The 16,777-nt window shown below is 41.8% G+C and overlaps 1 protein-coding gene across 1 annotated transcript in view; it reads right to left on the reverse strand.

The window, feature by feature from the left end:
- LOC126418635 (uncharacterized) overlaps window positions 1–16,777 on the reverse strand; it is a 106,309-nt gene that overhangs the window by 11,704 nt on the left and 77,828 nt on the right. Inside the window, exon 7 of the mRNA XM_050085488.1 lies at window positions 926–2,567. Coding sequence (XP_049941445.1) covers window positions 926–2,567 — 1,642 coding nt within the window. The remainder of the gene's footprint in view (window positions 1–925; window positions 2,568–16,777) is intronic.

The raw sequence follows: 16,777 nt of genomic DNA on the forward strand, positions 1-16,777 counted from the left end.
AGTATATCCTACTCAATTACCATCACAGGCTTACCCCATTCCATCAGAGGCTGGGCCACCTGTTAAAGCAGCCATGTCATATCAGCTTTGCTGAAATTTCTCCACAGCACAATGTATGTGCATGTCCACCTGAACAACTGGCCACTGCCACACTGTGACTCAGAATTGAGTTCACCCAGCAGTAGAACAAGCTGCTGAGGACAATGTCCTCAATTTCAATGGCTGCTTCACAACGCATACTATATGGAAACTTTCTTCAACACCTGCTTCTCTGAATTACATAGACAGCAGTTGTCCTTGCAATGCAACCTTTATTCTTGTAATCTTCCTGCCCACAAACTCCACTAGCCTCCGGCTCATGTTCACCTCTGCACTGCCTCAGCACCTTAATTTCACCAAGCCCACCCCCTCAACCTCTTCCTCACAATATCTCCTCCTGTACTTTCACCCCCGGCTCTCCTTCCCACTCCACTTCTCCAGAGCATCAGCAATGTGTGTTATACAAACTCACAGGTGTTGGTTCTCATGTGTCACATTCCTATCGTATCATGTGCACCTGCCACATACCTATTCTTATCCAATACATCTGTCGCCTCCCCCAAATTATCTGTCATCCTTCCTCAAACCTCCAACCCTCCTTTCTCTAGCCTCCCACTCTACCCAATAAAACTCCTCATTTCAGTCAACCTGCAGACGAGCAGTTGCATGGGGGGTGGGGGTACATGCACACGCTTATGTGTGTATACGTACTCTAGCACAAGAAAAGGATTCAGCCAAAAGTTAGTAACTTTTCAGTCTTGTTTACATTCCTATCAATGAAACAACACCTCTACTATTCGGTGAGTTGTTACCTTTGTTCTCAAGTTGTTTACATTCTGCCAGAACTTTCCATTAGTATACACATGTACTCATTGTATTTTCTTACCTTCACTCGCGATGAGGTAACTGCATGTCTGTTATCAGACTCGTTTCCCAAACTGTGCTGTTGGTATGGAAATGATACGTTTGTTTGCCGGTCAATGGCCTGTTCCCAATTATTTCGTTGTGTTACAGGCATAACAAGAGATTGTGAAGCAACAGAGTGTCGCCTATAATCCCTACGTTGCATTACTGATGACGTGAATGTCTTCCCATCAAGAGACTTACTCCTCCTAATGCCCTTATGGTTAACATGAGGAGAAATAATTAATTGGTCATTGCTGGTGTGATTTAGAGATGTTGCTGCCTGCAAGGCTGAGGAACATAAGGTGTCATGTGACTGGCTCCTCCTCCTCCTTTTCCTCCTCTTCTGTGGAGTTGTAGAAGTAGCTAGTAACTGCCTGTCATCAGCATCAATCTTGGAGCTATTGTCCTTGTTCAAAGCAGAAATATCTCTGCATGCATCAACAGACTTGCTTCTGCGAGTCCTCTTAAGAATAACAGATGATGTGATTACCTTTCTGTTATCAGACTGGCTTCTCCTCCCTCTAAGTTGATTTGGAAATGAAGCAACCGATTGCCTGAGAACAGACTCTTTGCTCCAACTTCTCTTCCCATCTTTTGTAGTGGCAACTAATCTTTCATCAATCTGACATTTAGTACTACTTTCCTGATTCACAGATGATGTACCATTTGTGTCTTCTGATAGGTTTCGCCTCCGCTTCTGTTGTTGAGATGATGATGATGCTGAAGCAAATGACTGTTCACTGTCTATGTGCCTCTTAGAATTTCTGGTCTGTGTTTGAGAAACGTTCATTGTAGGTTCATCACCAGCATCTCCATTACACTTTTCCTGTTGGGCAAAATTTGTTGTGACTCTTTTCCTATCATATGACTGGCTCCTTATCCTCTTCTCTTTGGATGTGAATGTAGTAACTGTATCATCAGAATTCTTCTTACAGACTTCTTGGACTGAACATGAAGGTAACTTAAGTGTGTCTGCATCACTGCATAGCTTCCTAGAGCTCTTCTCTGGTGATGGGGGACCTGCATCTGAGAGAATATCATTAGGTTGGGGTTTAAAACTTTTCTTTTGCATTAAACGTGATAAAACCAGTGTTCTGTCATCTGAATGACTCCGTTTCCTCTTATGCTCAACAGTAACTGGTGAACTCATATTCTTGATACTATGTTTACCCCATCTGCTCCTGTGAGATGAAAGGACTGTACTCATATCCTCAGACTGCCTTGCCCACCATTTCTGTTGCAACAAATTTGAAGCAAATGGTACATTCTCATTTGAATGGTCTCTCATATTCGGGCAAGTTAAAAGTGAAGTAACAGCTTCTGTGTCATTCAATTGATTCCTCTTACTTTTCTGGAGTGGTTCCACCCTACTTCCCTCCAAAACAGTATCATTATCGGCATTATTTAAAGAGCTGTTCGTTACAGTCTGCTGCCAATCCGGACAAAAATTCTCAAGTTTTGCTGTGTAGCATGTTGGAAACGTGGTAACCTGTTGTTTTGTGGTAGTGGTAGCCTTATTTTCATCAGAACACACTTTAATTTCCTCTACTCGTGCCGCAGCCAAAGATGTTTCATCTCTTCGCACTGAACAATTGTCCTTAATTGTCAGACATACAGGATCACTGAAACAAACAAAATACAACCTAATTAGACACAATAACTGTAAAAGAGTAACATGAAGTGCAGTTACTGCATATAGTTTTTTCTTTTTACGTTCCTACAAATTACTGTTCTTTTAGCAAACTTAAAGGTTCCTAACATGCAAATCTTTTTGTATGTCCAACCTGAAAGTAATACACATGCCCATTGAGTATATGCATAACTGGAAATGCAATGATTCCGCAGTATACTAAAATAATGTTGACAGAATATTCACTGATGAAAGGAATCAACAGAAATCTGATACAAAATTTTATTTTCCTAGCAATTTGTCCTACCATATGAATGGCAGCTGTGACTATCTTCAATCAAAGAATACATGGTAGATGTTATATTGGTGTGTTTTCAGCCAAAATGACAATTCCATTTTTGTGCTGAATATCTCTAGGACTAGCATATTAGTCATTTCAAAACTATGGGCCCTTCACTGTTCCTCAACATCTGACTCCATTGCATACTGACCATCAGTGTACTGCACCTTAACAGAATTGTGTATTGGTAATGGTAGTGTTCTCTTATTTCAGGCGTGAACATTATTGTTCGGTTGAAAAGGAACACATATTTAAGAGAAAATATTTATTACATCATTTTTGGGAAATGGAAAAAGATCCATAGTATTTTCATGCCCAATGTTCTAAGTGCAGTTTTAACATACGGGAAACAGACTTCAGTGATACAAAGCTGATTTACAGCAACAAGAATCCGCAACAGTGAATATAGAAGTAAATGGTGTTCAAGGTTTCAGCAACAGGGACATTAAACACATGTTAGTAGCACTGTGTAACAATGATCTGCATTCAGGATGATTACAATAAAACTACTAATCAGGAGACGGTACTAGACCTGGCAATGTACAATTAAGGGTTATATTTTCAGAATGTTCAGACGAATGTGTCACTTCCATGACTCCATAAAACACTTCATAATCAGTATTTGAAATTTCACAATTACCAACCAAAACATAACATAACATTTACAGATGAAAAGAAAACAACACTCCTCTAACTTCACCAAGCTGCAATGCATTGGAGAGTCTAAGGGAGCTGTGGTAAGTCCATAATTATGAAACAGGTAAGATTAATTTCATTAGAAATCAAACAAAATAAGTAAATCTTGTTGTCTTCTTGTCACAAAGTATATAATGAAAGACGGTTAAAATAATTTTTCCCTAACTTTTGGATCAAAACTGTGGTTATGGGGGTAATTCTGAAATTCAGTTCATTTTCGCAAAATAGCATCTTTAGGAAAAATGGGTATGTTTGTAAACACTGTAACTTAATTTATAAATAAATTTTATTGAACTGGCTTTTGTCGGGGGAAAAAAAAAAATCAACTACGATACAAAACCATTACAATGCTGGAATTATGCTTACAAATACTACACATCTGTAATGACAGCCTTTAGCCTTACCTAAAGATTTTTGTAAATTTCATGATTTTTCACCATAATCACAAGTTTCATCATCTTAATTTTTGTTTCACATATTGTTCATTATCATATTTTTCAACATAAAAAAAAAAATCAGAAGGATGTTTGCTCCGTTTTAACGATTTGAAACAGAAAGAACGTAAATTATTAAGTGTGCAACTGACATAAAACACACTGGTGACATTGCAAAAAGTGTTCACTCTTTTAAGCAAGTTATCAATAGAGAATATTGTGTCTAATCGAAAAGTATATGAGCTACTGGTGCTTGTGTTAGGAATATGCAAAGTCACTAAAATATTTTCATACAGGATACAGCATATATTAGTATGAAGTGGCCACGAATCAAGTGAGGAAGATCCACTTGGTCTCATGAATCTGAACTCTCCATCTCCACTTATGTTCTGTCATCACAGACAGCCGCAGCTAACATTTCTTCTTTTACAGTGACAGAGGTCTTTTTTTAAGACCTTGCTTGGAAGTGCAGTGAACTTGCATGAATTTAATAGAAGATGAGACATGCTTATCAGCAGCTTGCTTTCATTTAGTGGTTTGAAAAAACTATTCACTCTTTTTCCCAGAATGATAGAACCATTTATATATATATATATATATATATATATATATATATATATATATATATATATATATAGAGGGAAACATTCCACGTAGGAAATATATATCTAAAAACAAAGATGATGTGACTTACCAAATGAAAGTGCTGGCAGGTCGACAGACACACAAACAAACACAAACATACACACAAAATTCAAGCTTTCGCAACAAACTGTTGCCTCATCAGGAAAGAGGGAAGGAGAGGGAGAGACGAAAGGATGTGGGTTTTAAGGGAGAGGGTAAGGAGTCATTCCGTCCTCCGTCACAGCGGGACCCACCTCCTCTTCCTCAAAATCACCCTCTCCAAACCTTCCAGGAATTTCTGACTTCCAGCCTTGCCTCTCAATCCTTCTTCAAAAACCTTAATCCTACTCCCAACATCACCACTGCTGAAGCCCAGGCCATCCGTGATCTGAAGGCTGACCGGTCCATCGTCATTCTTCCGGCGGACAAGGGTTTCATAACCATGGTACTTGATCGTCGGGAGTATATGACTGAGGGACTGCGTCAGCTTTCAGACAACACCACATACAAAGTTTGCCAAGGTAATCCCATTCCTGATGTCCAGGCGGAGCTTCAAGGAATCCTCAGAACCTTAGGCCCCCTACAAAACCTTTCACCTGACTCCATCAACCTCCTGACCCCACCGACACCCCGCACCCCTACCTTCTACCTTCTCCCTAAAATTCACAAACCCAATCATCCCGGCCGCCCCATTGTAGCTGGTTACCAAGCCCCCACAGAACGTATCTCTGCCTACGTAGATCAACACCTTCAACCCATTACGTGCAGTCTCCCATCCTTCATCAAAGACACCAACCACTTTCTCGAACGCCTGGAATCCTTACCCAATCCGTTACCCCCAGAAACCATCCTTGTAACCATTGATGCCACTTCCTTATACACAAATATCCACATGTCCAGGGCCTCGCTGCGATGGAGCACTTCCTTTCACGCCGATCACCGGCCACCCTACCTAAAACCTCTTTCCTCATTACCTTAGCCAGCTTCATCCTGACCCACAACTTCTTCACTTTTGAAGGCCACACATACCAACAATTAAAGGGAACAGCCATGGGTACCAGGATGGCCCCTTCGTACGCCAACCTATTCATGGGTCGCTTAGAGGAAGTCTTCTTGGTTACCCAGGCCTGCCAACCCAAAGTTTGGTACAGATTTATTGATGACATCTTCATGATCTGGACTCTCAGTGAAGAAGAACTCCAGAATTTCCTCTCCAACCTCAACTCCTTTGGTTCCATCAGATTCACCTGGTCCTACTCCAAATCCCATGCCACTTTCCTTGATGTTGACCTCCACCTGTCCAATGGCCAACTTCACACGTCCGTCCACATCAAACCCACCAACAAGCAACAGTACGTCCATTACGACAGCTGCCACCCATTCCACATCAAACGGTCCCTTCCCTACAGCCTAGGTCTTCGTGGCAAACGAATTTGCTCCAGTCCGGAATCCCTGAAGCATTACACCAACAACCTGACAACAGCTTTCACATCCCCCAACTACCCTCCCGACCTGGTACAGAAGCAAATAACCAGAGCCACTTCCTCATCCTCTCAAACCCAGAACCTCCCACAGAAGAACCACAAAAGTGCCCCACTTGTGACAGGATACTTTCCGGGACTGGATCAGATTCTGAATGTGGCTCTCCAGCAGGGATACGACTTCCTCAAATCCTGCCCTGAAATGAGATCCATCCTTCATGAAATGCTCCCCACTCCACCAAGAGTGTCTTTCCGTCGTCCACCGAACCTTCGTAACCTCTTAGTTCATCCCTATGAAATCCCCAAACCACCTTCCCTACCCTCTGGCTCCTACCCTTGTAACCGCCCCGGTGTAAAACCTGTCCCATGCACCCTCCCACCACCACCTACTCCAGCCCTGTAACCCGGAAGGTGTACACGATCAAAGGCAGAGCCACGTGTGAAAGCACTCACGTGATCTACCAACTGACCTGCCTACACTGTGACGCATTCTATGTGGGAATGACCAGCAACAAACTGACCATTTGCATGAATGGACACAGGCAGACAGTGTTTGTTGGTAATGAGGATCACCCTGTGGCTAAACATGCCTTGGTGCACGGCCAGCACATCTTGGCAAAGTGTTACACCGTCCGGGTTATCTGGATACTTCCCACTAACACCAACCTATCCGAACTCCGGAGATGGGAACTTGCTCTTCAATATATCCTCTCTTCCCGTTATCCACCAGGCCTCAATCTCCGCTAATTTCAAGTTGCCGCCACTCGTACCTCACCTGTCATTCAACAACATCTTTGCCTCTGCACTTCTGCCTCAACTGACATCTCTGCCCAAACTCTTTGTCTTTAAATACATCTGCTTGTGTCTGTATATGTGTGGATGGATATGTGTGTGTGTGTGTGCGCGAGTGTATACCCGTCCTTTTTTCCTTTTTTCCCCCCTAAGGTAAGTCTTTCCGCTCCCGGGATTGGAATGACTCCTTACCCTCTCCCTTAAAACCCATATCCTTTAGTCTTTCCCTCTCCTTCCCTCTTTCCTGATGAGGCAACAGTTTGTTGCGAAAGCTTGAATTTTGTGTGTATGTTTGTGTGTCTGTCGACCTGCCAGCACTTTCATTTGGTAAGTCACATCATCTTTGTTTTTTTATATATATATATATATATATATATATATATATATATATATATATCTAAAAAGAAAGATGATGAAACTTACCAAACAAAAGCGCTGGCAGGTCGATAGACACACAAACAAACACAAACATACACACAAAATTCTAGCTTTCGCAACCAATGGTTGCCTCGTCAGGAAAGAGGGAAGGAGAAGGAAAGACAAAAGGATATGGGTTTTAAGGGAGAGGGTAAGGAGTCATTCCAATCCCGGGAGCGGAAAGACTTACCTTAGGGGGAAAAAAGGACAGGTATACACTCGCACACACACACATATCCATCCGCACATACACAGACACAAGCAGACATTTGTCATATATATATATATATGTGTGTGTGTGTGTGTGTGTGTGTGTGTGTGTGTGTGTGTGTGTGAATTTTATCATATAAAATTTTTGTATTGCTGGAACATGAGTTTTGGCAAATGTTAACAGATCTTTTGGACTTAAAAATGTGTTGACATATGAACATTGTGAACAAGCTCTTGTGGCTAGACATTCAATAGTACACCAACTCCATCCAATGCATTTTTGTTATGACTAATTGGGGGGGGGGGGGGGGGGGGGGGGGGGGGGGGGGGGAAGGACAACCACACACACTAAGAAAACGAATGGGCGACCAGGGCAGACGAGGGAATTACACCGACACCACCACAGATGCCAACACCAGCATCTCAGCAACCGCCGTCACGCGGCCGCGGGCCACAGAGAAAACACCTCGCAGGGGGAGGGGATGTAAGACGACCGACCGCCCTCAGAAGCTCAATTCGTCAGCATACCTGACAATGGTGACATCTCTGATCGCTGAATATTGTGGCCATTGGACACTATGGACCGGCAGTACACCCGTGACTATTTGAGCATTCTTAAAAGCTGCTTCTTGAAAGTGTCACAGCAAATTTGTTATTTTCAAATGCCCCCAAATTGAGTATCTGATGAGAACAAACATTGTCAATATTTACACAAGTACTTCTTAGAGCTTTAGTAATTCAGTATCAAATCGATTCAGAAATAACATGTTTATCAAACCAATCTCTTTGCTAGTATTACTTTTCTTCCAACACAAAACCTGTAGAATGTGTGTTGGCCACAATGATTTCTAGTAAATAAGAGTGAGTACATTGCAGAAAAGGACTGGATCTTTGTAACTTTCTCTAATACACCTATCAGTTGAAGATGTATTATGAAGTATTTTTAAGGAGGAAAAAGAAAGTTAATGACTACTTTATGTGATTTAAAAAGGGAAATGGATAGGTTGAAGTTAGATATAGTGGGAATTAGTGAAGTTCGGTGGCAGGAGGAACAAGACTTCTGGTCAGGTGACTACAGGGTTATAAACACAAAATCAAATAGGGGGAATGCAGGAGTAGGTTTAATAATGAATAGGAAAATAGGAATGCGGGTAAGCTACTACAAACAGCATAGTGAACGCATTATTGTGGCCAAGATAGATACGAAGCCCACACCTACTACAGTAGTACAAGTTTATATGCCAACTAGCTCTGCAGATGACGAAGAAATTGAAGAAATGTATGATGAAATAAAAGAAATTATTCAGATTGTGAAGGGAGACGAAAATTTAATAGTCATGGGTGACTGGAATTCGAGTGTAGGAAAAGGGAGAGAAGGAAACATAGTAGGTGAATATGGATTGGGGGACAGAAATGAAAGAGGAAGCCGCCTGGTAGAATTTTGCACAGAGCACAACATAATCATAACTAACACTTGGTTTAAGAATCATGAAAGAAGGTTGTATACATGGAAGAACCCTGGAGATACTAAAAGGTATCAGATAGATTATATAATGGTAAGACAGAGATTTAGGAACCAGGTTTTAAATTGTAAGACATTTCCAGGGGCAGATGTGGACTCTGACCACAATCTATTCGTTATGACCTGTAGATTAAAACTGAATAAACTGCAAAAAGGTGAGAATTTAAGGAGATGGGACCTGGATAAACTAAAAGAACCTGAGGTTGTACAGAGATTCAGGGAGAGCATAAGGGAGCAATTGACAGGAATGGGGGAAATAAATACAGTAGAAGAAGAATGGGTAGCTTTGAGGGATGAAGTAGTGAAGGCAGCAGAGGATCAAGTAGGTAAAAGGACGAGGGCTAGTAGAAATCCTTGGGTAACAGAAGAAATATTGAATTTAATTGATGAAAGGAGAAAATATAAAAATGCAGTAAGTGAAACAGGCAAAAAGGAATACAAACGTCTCAAAAATGAGATCGACAGGAAGTGCAAAATGGCTAAGCAGGGATGGCTAGAGGACAAATGTAAGGATGTAGAGGCCTATCTCACTAGGGGTAAGATAGATACCGCCTACAGGAAAATTAAAGAGACCTTTGGAGATAAGAGAACGACTTGTATGAATATCAAGAGCTCAGATGGAAACCCAGTGCTAAGCAAAGAAGGGAAAGCAGAAAGGTGGAAGGAGTATATAGAGGGTCTATACAAGGGCGATGTACTTGAGGACAATATTATGGAAATGGAAGAGGATATAGATGAAGATGAAATGGGAGATACGATACTGCGTGAAGAGTTTGACAGAGCACTGAAAGACCTGAGTCGAAACAAGGCCCCCGGAGTAGACAATATTCCATTGGAACTACTGACGGCCGTGGGAGAGCCAGTCCTGACAAAACTCTACCATCTGGTGAGCAAGATGTATGAAACAGGCGAAATACCCTCAGACTTCAAGAAGAATATAATAATTCCAATCCCAAAGAAAGCAGGTGTTGACAGATGTGAAAATTACCGAACTATCAGCTTAATAAGTCACAGCTGCAAAATACTAACACGAATTCTTTACAGACGAATGGAAAAACTAGTAGAAGCCAACCTCGGGGAAGATCAGTTTGGATTCCGTAGAAACACTGGAACACGTGAGGCAATACTGACCTTACGACTTATCTTAGAAGAAAGATTAAGGAAAGGCAAACCTACGTTTCTAGCATTTGTAGACTTAGAGAAAGCTTTTGACAATGTTGACTGGAATACTCTCTTTCAAATTCTAAAGGTGGCAGGGGTAAAATACAGGGAGCGAAAGGCTATTTACAATTTGTACAGAAACCAGATGGCAGTTATAAGAGTCGAGGGACATGAAAGGGAAGCAGTGGTTGGGAAGGGAGTAAGACAGGGTTGTAGCCTGTCCCCGATGTTGTTCAATCTGTATATTGAGCAAGCAGTAAAGGAAACAAAAGGAAAATTCGGAGTAGGTATTAAAATTCATGGAGAAGAAATAAAAACTTTGAGGTTCGCCGATGACATTGTAATTCTGTCAGAGACAGCAAAGGACTTGGAAGAGCAGTTGAATGGAATGGACAGTGTCTTGAAAGGAGGATATAAGATGAACATCAACAAAAGCAAAACAAGGATAATGGAATGTAGTCTAATTAAGTCGGGTGATGCTGAGGGAATTAGATTAGGAAATGAGGCACTTAAAGTAGTAAAGGAGTTTTGCTATTTGGGGAGCAAAATAACTGATGATGGTCGAAGTAGAGAGGATATAAAATGTAGACTGGCAATGGCAAGGAAAGCGTTTCTGAAGAAGAGAAATTTGTTAACATCCAGTATTGATTTAAGTGTCAGGAAGTCATTTCTGAAAGTATTCGTATGGAGTGTAGCCATGTATGGAAGTGAAACATGGACGATAAATAGTTTAGACAAGAAGAGAATAGAAGCTTTCGAAATGTGGTGCTACAGAAGAATGCTGAAGATTAGATGGGTAGATCATGTAACTAATGAGGAAGTATTGAATAGGATTGGGGAGAAGAGAAGTTTGTGGCACAACTTGACCAGAAGAAGGGATCGGTTGGTAGGGCATGTTCTGAGGCATCAAGGGATCACCAATTTAGTATTGGAGGGCAGCGTGGAGGGTAAAAATCGTAGAGGGAGACCACGAGATGAATACACTAAGCAGATTCAAAAGGATGTAGGTTGCAGTAGGTACTGGGAGATGAAAAAGCTTGCACAGGATAGAGTAGCATGGAGAGCTGCATCAAACCAGTCTCAGGACTGAAGACCACAACAACACAACAACAACATGTGATCTTTAACACTTTAGTTAGGGGACAAATAAGATTTAAATCTGACATAGCACAAATAGCTGTGTAGCATGTTCAAGTGAGAACAACTGTAAAACTTCTATCAGTTCACAGCAGGCACACTTCTGTTACTCGTAAAACTTTTTTTTTTTTAAAATAACTTACCGACTAAAGTGGCGTCATTGACAGGAGCAGAAAGGCACATAGAAAGTACAAAATCAAAAAACAAAAAAGTCCTTCAGACACACTCCCCCCCCCTCTCTCTCTCTCGCTCGCACGCACGCACGCGGTGTTTTCGAGTGCTGCTGGTAGTCTGAATTTTTCATTGTTGTTTCACATATTACTGTTTAGCCATTCAAAGCAACAATCATTACAGATTTATTTCAATGTATGAGTCCTAGCAAGAAGGCTAAAACACCCTTCTGATTTTTTTTTAACATTGAAAAGTAAAGGTATTATCTGAAATAAAAATTAAGATGGTGTAACTTATGATTTTGGCGAATGGGGGGGGGGAGTCTTTAGAAGTAGCTATCATCATCAGAGACTTGTAAATATTTGCATGCATAAATCCAGCATTATATTGAAAATTTTATCTTTCCAGCAACACCAAATTGAATAAAACTGATTAATAAATTTAAAAAGCCACCCCGTCTATCTATGTCAGTTTCAAATTTCAAAATGGTCTCCCTAAATATAGTTTTGATCAAAAAATTCTGGAAAAAATATTTTAACCTCCTTTTACAACATACTTTCTTATACCAAAATTTCATCTACATCTGTGATAGGAGGGCAACAGCCACTGGGTGCTTTCATGTGAAATAGGCAATAACCACCACCCCCACCCCCACCCCCACCAATTGCTATGTAACAGTGGTCCTAGGCAATTTAGCTGCCTGGATTCCAATCAGACTGTGAGTTACTGTTCCCACAACTATATATAGTCCACCTTGACTTTACATATACTATTTGATCCATAACTGCCCCCCCCCCCCCCCCTGCAAGAACCCATTCCCCACCCTATCCTTTGGTCTGTCCACGGCATTTCTTGAACCAGTCATCTGATAGGTTTCTTCATCCATGCAATATGCACTGGAGACCACAATAACCGAAAACTTCCCATTTGAGTGTACGGTCCAGTTCTACATCCCTTTGAAAGAGACTATCATATGAATTATGTTTTTTCACAATTAAACCCATAAAATTAATAATTTGTATCTTCTCATATACGCTGCTGTAAAGGTCAAGCTCTCACATGTTACAAGTAATATCTTAATAAAGAAGCAGGAAATATTAATGAGACACTGATTCATCAGACTGATATTCTTGGTCAAGTGTGCCACAGTGTGCTTGTCTTGTTTTCTTGAACTCCTCTCATGCTCCAATCTAACCACATTAAATTAGATTGGAGGCACTGATACCCATACACACACCAGAGATCCACACAATATCCTCTCAAAACAACTTAGAAGCAATTGAAGAAAACTTGTAGCACTGTGAACAAGAACCTGTGACTGTGACAAAACATTGGTTTAATTAACTGCATGAAAATTACAGTGCTTAACGAAAGCTTTATATTTATATAACTATTATTTACAATGGAAACTCCAGGTAAGAATATCAACAATGTAGGAAAAGGTAGACTGCTACTTACTGCAAAGAAGACACGTCAAATTGCAGGCAGGCACGATTAAAAGACACAGCCTTCGTCAGTGAACGAACACACACACACACACACACACACACACACACACAGACAGACGCGCGCGCGCGCACGACCCCCCAACTCCAGCATCTTGGGCCAGAATGCAACATCACGTGGGATGCAAGCAGTAATCTAGAGGGGGTGGGGAAGGGGAAGGGATAGTAGTGTAAGGATGGGGGGAGAGACAAAAGCTGTACGGTGGAGTTTGCAGGGCTCAGACTGTAAACAGGTGCAGCGTCGTGAGGTTGTTGGGCAGGGAGGTGGGGAAAAAAAAGTAACAAAAAAGGAGAGGAGTAGGCAAAGGTGGATGGATGCATTGGCACAACAATGGAAATAAATATGGTGGGAGACATGAATGGGGAGGATATGGTAAGACAGAGAGGGTGGAAACTGTTGGGTGGAGGGTGTGGGGACAGTATGTTACCATATGTTGAGGCCAGGATAATTATAGGAGGGGAGAATGTGTTGTTAGCATAACAATCATCTGCGTAGTTCAGAAAAGCTGGTGACGGAGGGAAGGATCCAGATTGCTCAGGTAGTGAAGCAGCCATTGAAATCAAGTGTGTTATGTTCAGCTTTGCTCTTAGCCACAGTTTGGCAGTGGTTGCTCATTCTGGTGGACAGCTGGTTGGTAGTCATACCAATACAAAAAGTTTTGATTACCTATTATCGTGTCCTGAAATTACGGACATCCTACCCAAGACACTTCCCATCCTTCCTAAAGTGGTGTTCCGTCACCCACACAACCTTCACATCATCATACTACATCCCTATACTGCTCCTAATCCCAACCACTTGCCACAAGGATCATATCCCTGTTGAAGATCCAGGTGCAAAACCTGCCCAATCCACCCACCCATCACTTCCTATTCCAGTCCTGGCACAGGTTTATCCTACCCCCTCAGGGGCTGGGCTACTATGAAAGCAGCCAAGTTATTTACCAGCTCTGCTGCAATCATTGCACAGCTTTTTATATCGGTATACTATCAACCAGCTGTTCACCAGGATGAACGGCCACTGACAAGCTGTGGCCAAGAGTGAAGTAAACCACAACATGCAGCTGAACATAATATACTTTATTTCAATGGCTGCTTCAGTACCCGAGCCATGTGGATCCTTCCCTCCACAACCAGCTTTTCTGAGCCGTGCAGATGGGAGTTACACTTACAACACATTTTCCACTCCCGAAATCATCCCAGCCTCAACTTAAGGTAACATACTGTTTCCACACCCTCCACCAAACAGCTTCCACCCCGTCTGTCCTATCGTCTCCTCCCCATTCTTGTCTTCCTCCCCATTCTCGTCTCCCACTCTGTAGCCCTCTGCCAATGCGTCCACCTGTCTTTCTCCGCTCCTCTCCTTTTTCCCCCACCTCCCTGCCCTACAATCTCCTGACGCTGCACCTGTTGGCCGCCTAGTCCCTGCACACTCCACCAGTTAGCATTTGTCTCTCTCCCCACCCATACACTACTATGCCTTCCTCTTCCCCACCCCCTCCAGATTGCTGCTTGCATCCCACATGATATTGTGCCAGTCTGCAACTTGATGTGTCTTTTTTATGATGTAGCAAGCTATCTTTTTCTACACTGTTAACTATTATTTGCAATAAATAAATAAAATATGTTAAAGGAGAGAGGTAGGTAGGAAAACGCTTGACATGTCGTTACAGAAAAAAGAAAGTTTCGATTGGATGCGGCCAGGAAGGAGAACATCTGTCTCTTCTTCAACTGAGACATCCAAGCATCTGCCTCAACTTTTTTGGAATACTAGAGAAGAACTGCATCTGATTGAGTACACTGAGATTGAACTCAGCTGCTCCCAAAAGCTAGTTCAGTGTGATTTTTGGCTCTGCAAAACCTGTGAAGGTCCATGTAATTACAGCCAACATACCACCTCCAAAATCTCCTGAACCTGTAAGATTTATTTTCCTAATGTGAGAGCAGATTCCAAATGCATTCTCCTAGAGTGAGACCATACTAATTTTTTGTCCATTGGGGGGGGGGGGGGGTGGGGGGGGGGGGGTGCTTGCTGCGAGAGCGCATCACGCACACAGCTGAGTATGAACCAGCTAACGTACGTAGTGAAGGTGCAGCACGCATACTTCAGAGGTCATTTCACGCGCATGTGGTGTCCGTGAACTCGGCACCAGTACACGGTTGTCGGGGGCCTATCATATGTGCACAACATGCGTGTGTGGGACATAAGTGTAAAATGTGCTTACCCGAAGTTTGTGTATCCTGTGCCATGCAATGGTTGGCTACGTACAGATGAAACAGTTTTGAACCATTGTAACGTGTTCTACTTTCATGGCCACAAATAGGATACAGACATAAAGGATTACGAAGCGAACAGATTTGTATTGTAAATGTTACGTTATATTTACACAGACATATGTAGTTCAGACTACATATGAATAGGACATAGGCATTAATTTACATCATCCTGGATGTTTTTACAATGATTGTGAACTAGCATCTCGATATTTGGTGTGAAATTACTAGTCATTAGGTGCACTGCACCAGTCATATGAGCATCAGTAAGACCACTCCTAAGCTTCGATTTTGTCAGTTTCATTGTGGAGAAAATACTTTCGCTCGAGTATGTTGTTCCAAAAAACTATATACACGAGCGGCTATTTTAAATAAAAACGGAAACTGTTAACGTGTGAAACATTTGTAAAAGTTTTCCAAGGTTTCTGCAGTGTGAAACTTCTCCTTCAGCACACGTTTACATTGAAAGTCTATGAGATCCAACTGAATTTCGGAAGGCACATTTTCAACATTAACTGCCAAAGGAGTCACAAATAGGTTGACATCGCATTCCAGTCAATTTAAGCCTTCAAACCCACTAGAGACTGTAACATCGTTACAAAGCCATCAAAAATTTCTTTGAGCCCCTCCTGCTCCGAATTGTTTTCACTAACAACTAGTGCAACGCTCGGGAAGTGTACACCCGCTATTTCTGACAGTTGCTTTGCCCACAAAAGCAGTTTTCTCCTGAAAGCCAAAACAGTGTCAAACACTTTGCTAATTACCTTATTTCAACCTTGCAAAGCTTCACCCACACTATTCAGATGCTTGGTTACGTCAGATAAAAACGCAAGGTCTAAAATCCACTGAGAGTCGTCCGGTTTTCCTTTCGCATCCATGAATAACGCCGTATCTTTAGGTAAATTAAAAATCGTTCTAAAACAACACCTCCACTCAACCAGCGTACTTCACAAAAATATGGAACATCGCCATATTCACACTAGAGATCTGCCAGGAACGATTTGAATTGTCTGTGTCCCAAATTCTGCGATCTGATAATGTTAACTTTTTATAACCACGTCCATGACGCCAACTAGTTTGGCACATTTTGCTAGCAAACTAAGACTGTGAAGAACGCAATGCACTGCTGGTAGTTCCCGCTGAACACTGACGGCTTTCACCCATTTTTTTGCATAAAAGCAATGACACCAGAATTACGACCAATAATTGCAGGAGCCCCATCTGTCACAATCTATGAAAGTTTTTCCCAACACAGCTCGTATTTCTCTACTATATGTTCAATGTGCGAAAACATATTGTTGGCCATTGTTTTTTAACACATTGGCATTAAATCGAGGAGTTTCTCAATCACATTAAACTGAACATCAACTCCTCGCAAAAAGACTGCAATTTGAGCAACATCACATACATCAGTGTTTTCGTCCAATGCTAATGAAAA

The sequence above is a fragment of the Schistocerca serialis genome, chromosome 9 (assembly GCF_023864345.2).
Source record: "Schistocerca serialis cubense isolate TAMUIC-IGC-003099 chromosome 9, iqSchSeri2.2, whole genome shotgun sequence".
Taxonomy (NCBI): domain Eukaryota; kingdom Metazoa; phylum Arthropoda; class Insecta; order Orthoptera; family Acrididae; genus Schistocerca; species Schistocerca serialis.